The 5,766-nt window shown below is 39.0% G+C and overlaps 1 protein-coding gene across 1 annotated transcript; it reads left to right on the top strand.

Annotated features, from left to right (window-relative positions):
• The first annotated feature begins 430 nt into the window (after nucleotides 1-430).
• Gem3 (Gemin 3) lies at nucleotides 431-5,261 on the top strand. The gene is made up of 4 exons (XM_073980273.1): nucleotides 431-868; nucleotides 934-2,570; nucleotides 3,790-4,251; nucleotides 4,311-5,261. Exons 1-4 carry the CDS (start codon nucleotides 679-681, stop codon nucleotides 5,025-5,027), a joined length of 3,006 nt encoding a protein of 1,001 aa, XP_073836374.1. The 5' UTR covers nucleotides 431-678; the 3' UTR covers nucleotides 5,028-5,261.
• The last annotated feature ends 505 nt before the right edge of the window (nucleotides 5,262-5,766 follow it).

The following is a 5,766-nucleotide window of genomic DNA, read 5'->3' as shown; positions in this document are numbered from 1 at the left end:
AACAAAAACAGTTGTATATCACGAGTATGGCGATTTCGACTTTGTTTTCGAAATCTCGAAATGAAAAGATTTCATTTTTGTTTGGGAAATCATGGCGAATGCTTGGTTTACATTTACGAAATCCACTCGATTTCAACTGTCAAATCCATAGGCTAAACGTCAAATGAAATCCAGATGATAAACTTAGCCTATGCTTAATCTTACGAAATCCACTCAATTTCAACTGTCAATTCCATTGCGCAAACGTCAAATGAAATCCAATCGATTTCAGATGAGTTTTCATTTGACGTATACACAAAGGAATTGACAGATGAAATCGAGTGGATTTCTTAAATGTAAACATAGTATTATACAAAATTTGCTTGATTCGTTCGACGACTTCAATTAGGTAGATTCACGATTCACCCTGTCCGCACGCGATTCACCCTGTAGCACTTTTCTCGTTCTTTCTCTCTCTATTTGTTTTGTCTCTGTTTTGTTTTGATTATGAATCTTTATTGTTCGTGTTTTGCTATCTCCACTTTCGTTTCAGAGATGATATGGCATCTCTGTAACATCGGAAACGTGTATGTGTTTGCAAACTACTTGATAAAAACACAAAAACACATCTCGCCCGCAAATTTTCGCAAACGACGAAAAGTGTCATAGCGGCGTGTGATAGTAAAAATCAAAATAAACATGGAGGGTAAAGGATTAGCACATAATCTGGAAACAGCTCCTCGAACGGATGATGTACGCCTTAAAGATTTAGCTCCGTTTAGTAAAATGCTACTGTCGGAACAAGTTCGTAAAGGTTTGCATCAAGCCGGCTTTATGTATCCAACAGTAATACAGGCCACAGCAATTCCAGTGGGTAAATCGGGTATTGGTAAGTTGTGTTGTTGTAGTGTTCCAAACTGCGAAATCCCTAATGTAAAATTATTTATTTGCCAGATTTATTGGTCCAGTCAAAGTCTGGGACCGGAAAAACATTGATATTCAGTTGTATTATATTGGAGTCATACACACCCGAAATCAAAGAACCACAGTCAATGATAGTTGCTCCCACCCGGGAAATTGCAGTACAAATTGAAGATACACTGAATAGCATTGGTAAATACTGTCCCGGCTTCAAAGCCGTATGTGTGATAGGTGGCATGGATGTTAGTGAAGATCGTAAACGGGTACAAGGTGCCAAAGCAATTGTTGGTACACCGGGTAGAATTTTGCATTTGATACAAAATGAAGTACTCAATACATCACAAATACGTCTACTGGTACTCGATGAAGCCGATAAAATGTATTCAAATGCCTTCCGACAGGATTTGCAAAGAATACGCAATGCATTGCCTAATCGTGAACAGACCGTGGCGTGTAGCGCCACCTTTGAAGATAACCTCGATCAGGAGTTGGCAAAAATAATGAAAAATCCTCTTTTGGTATCCACCGAGGAGAGGGCAACTCTTTTAGTTGGTATCAAGCAGTTTGTATATGAAATACCAGAACAGAAGACCAGTATTTTGGAAATGCAATTAAAATTGGATGCTGTAAGGCATATTTTTGGTCGCCTTGCATTTAAGCAGTGTTTAATTTTTGCTGGATCGCAATCTCGAGCCGATTCATATCGTAACTACTTGGAAAAGGATGGTTGGCCATGTGAACTTATATCGGGGGCTCAGAACCAAAAGACTCGCTTGGAGCAATTTCGTAAATTTCGCGAGTTTAAAACGCGTATATTAATTGCAACGGATCTTATGGCACGCGGCGTGGATTCAGAGCATGTTAATCTTGTCATAAATCTTGAACTACCCACAGATTCGGTAACATATTTACATCGCATTGGTCGCGCTGGACGATTTGGTTCTCATGGTGTGGCAATTAGCTGCGTGGCCTCATCCAAGGACCATAACACATTTAAGAAACTCATTTCGGAAATTGGCACAGGCATGAAGGTACTTAAGTTTCCCACAAAAGCCGAATCCGACAAAGAGCAGCGTGATATTTGGAATTTTTCACAGTTCACTGAGGATGTTAAATATTTCGGCCTTTATCAAGTTGATCCTCCAGCTGCAAAAGCTCCATTGGCATCGCAAGATAACATTTCTCTGACACCTTCGTTATCTGAAAATAAAGAAAATCTTAGCAATAACACCTCATCCATGCAACAGTCATCGATAGATACCAATACTTTTCTTGTCAATTCCAAAGATAGTGCTGTAAATATGCCACAATTAACAGAATCATCACAAGCACCAAATAAGTGCCAACAAAATGATGCTGCGTGCGCATTGCCTGCTAGTAATACCGACAATCTCAATACACCTTGTGATTCACATAACGGCTCTACACATCAGCTTATCACCTCCAACACAATTGATGATGCCAGCAGTATTGCTGCTGATAGTTTGCGCAGTAGCCAACAGGATATTTCTCGTTACCAATCTGTCCTAATGCAAAAATCTGCAATACCAACACTTGTCGAATTCTTGGTTGATCGCCAGTCTTCACAGGATACACCAACAAAACGCAATCAAGATTTATTTGATGCCTACACTGAAGAAGTTTTAAATGATAATCGGGAGGTTTCTGAGGTAAATATAATAACTTGTGAATTGTATATTTTGTTACAGGTTGGATTTTTGGAACAAATTTTTAGTCATTCGATTGCATCAAGGCTGACTTCCAACACGTCAGTTGCTTTGTATTCTTGCATGAAACAAGGGGTTCTTAGATCGAGCGCTATACTAGGGTAATTTTATGAAATTGCAGTAGTGGATAACTCGATCTAAGAACCCCTAATTTCATGCACGAATACAAAGCAACTGACAATACGGAAGTCCGTCCCCCTTTTCATATTACCACCAAAAATAAATAGTAGGAGAACATCAAGATCTGTTGTAATTACGGTTATGTATGGCCAGCCTATGAATTGTGGTCTGATTGGAGTAGACTGCAATAAGACCAATGTAACTTCGTCTAAATGTGGAAGCTGGATTTTGAGAATTTTCCGTTGCCCCAATGCAACATCGTTCAAAACTGAAGGCTGGAATTCGAAAATTTTTCGTTTCCCATTATCATGGACCCAGCTTGCCAATTACATCAGAACACCTTGCATAAGGTCGGGCAGGTTTGGTAAAAATTAGCCCTGATAAGTGGCTAATACACTACTACATGCAAGAATTTAGTTTATGTTTCACCAAAAGCCTGAGTAGAAGTGAAGCATTGCTCGTATTATACCATCCCGTCCCGGTGATTTGTAAGGCTGAAAGCTTTAGCTATTGCTGTAGCCATTAAAGTCCGCGCAACCGGGGAAGTGAACCCTCAATAGCTGATCGAGAGTCTCCAGTCCGGCGTTAGTCCACAAACCGCCACTACTACCCGTGGATTTTGGATCCTTAGACTTATTGAAATTAACCTTGTAGGCATGGTTAAGTTATTGTACTATGATTGTAGGTATCCTAATCAGTACGGAGTTGCGTTTTGCTGGCTTTATTATTCGCCCAAATCGGTTGAGATTTCTTGCCCGGATAGGTGATTGGACTGTCCTCCTCATAACAAGTCGGCGAGTAGGAAGTCCACAGCTCGTTCGAATTCCCCAACTGCTAACGCTAGTTTAAATATTGGTTTAGGCAAATGGGTTCATATCGGTGTGTGATTTAATATTTATACCTGGAGTGTCGGACAAAAATCGCAGGATCCAATAAAGGGAGGCACCTGAGATTTAAAACCCCATCTCACAATGAAATCTCTCGTTCATTACATAATGTTTATGTACGTCTAAATATTTTTATATCTGTTTCCTTCTTTTAGTCGCATCGTGCTGAACCTACTGTTGATGGACCAGTACTCAACTCGTCTAAATTGGCTCAACTTAAGTCTCTACTAATTGATAAACCAGCAGCTAAGACTCCCATTAATGAAGATATTGACTTATATTCGGATTTTGCCAATTTCAAGGAAGATGATAGTTCAATATCGCTATCGGATGAGGTTGATAAACAGACATTCATTATGTCAGTTACGACACCCTCAATACAACAGGACTCATTGGAAGAATTGCGAAATAACTCCTCAGATTTATATCCAGCCACTGATCAAACTACTGTCACAACAGATTCCCATGAAATGGCACCAAAAGAACCGAGACATTTTCCATCACCAGCTCACAATCATATGCCGGCATTTATAGCTGATGTAAAATCCGGACCAAAAACACAAATGAACAAACAACAACAACAGAGACAAAAATTGTCCATTAATGTGACCGCTCATGTATGCTCTTGTGGGTGCTTTCTTTTAACTTTTATTAATGTTTTGCATTACATTTGCAGATAGAAATTCCTCCATATCAATCCCCGCCCAACTCTGTATCACCTTTAGTAAATGCATTGGAAGCAAACCACGAGGAACCATCACCTTCGTCCACGACAGACAGTTCAATGGCAAATTTGTCTAATCAAGAGGATGGAGGGCAGCAATCTGGCTCGGAAACAGAACATTCCGGTGGCAATAGCAGTGGTTTCGATGAAAAGACATCTACATCAGGGTCTTCGGGCATAGACACATCTGAACCGGAAAGTAATCGCCCTCAACGCTTAATTCCCCAATATGAAACATCTAGCGAAGATGAAGATGAGGAAGATCTTACTTTTGAATTAGGTAATGATGCCGATGAGGAGGAAGATGACAGCAGTGAACACTATTTTGGAACAGACAATGATGATGATGATGAGGAAGAAAACGATGATGATGAAGAAGAGATCGAATATGCTGAAGATACTGATGAGTCTAATGAAGATAACTCCTTGGCTTATAATACAAATTATACAGCAGGTCAGATTGGTGATGTACTTTATAGTCGGCCAGTAACACAGGCCAGTCGCAGTACATCATCGAACACCATTACAAACACCACTCAACGTTCTCTAAATGTGGCATATCAGACAGCTTATTCGCGTTGGGTGGATTTGTATTGGAATCAAATGACTATAATACAGGACTATGTGAAATTTTTCCAATTCACACGGCAACAACAAGAAGAAGAATAGATTTGTTAGTTAGTCACAAGATGACAAGCATATAGAAATAGCACATAGAGATACATTCACCAACAACTATTTTCTACAATATATTATTTTGTACCTAGTTTTTATTTAGTTTATACTTTAAAGAAATCTGGCATTTCTTTTATAATCTCTTTCCTATGAATTTGTTAATGTTTACTTAAAAAGAACCATGAAATATGAATTAAATTCTTTTGAAATAAAGCACGTTTAACAGAACATATGGGATATTGTGTATTTGTATGGCTATATAGAAGTTCGAACTGAAATTTGTATAAAAGAGGACGAAAAATATATATTTATTTTTTGGCAGGTACAAAGTGATGCATTATATGGATGCAATCTTCGACTTATGTATGTAGGTGTGGATGCCAGACTTCATATTCACAAGTGCATAAAAAAAGATTCTCTGACATGATGACCTTCATAAATGCAAAATCTAAAGAAGAAGCGAACACGCAATCGTACATAAGGACAGTAACATACTGCAGTCGGTACGTCTATAACCATCCGAATATCAACTGCTAAAGGGAATTTCAGCTTATAGGATCGAACCACAAGTTTGTGAGGAATTTCGGGATAAACTATCCTCACACTCCTATCAGACAAAATTCCCACTTCAAGAACAGGAGGAAACCATGTCGAGGTCCCTAAGTCCCGGTCCACACTAGCGTGAGTTTCATTAAAAAAATTCATGAAATTAGGTGTTCTTAAATCGAATTCC

Source organism: Musca autumnalis, unplaced genomic scaffold (assembly GCF_047663935.1).
Source record: "Musca autumnalis isolate F117 unplaced genomic scaffold, ASM4766393v1 scaffold_4, whole genome shotgun sequence".
NCBI lineage: Eukaryota > Metazoa > Arthropoda > Insecta > Diptera > Muscidae > Musca > Musca autumnalis.
This window is presented reverse-complemented; position numbering and strand designations above follow the sequence as displayed.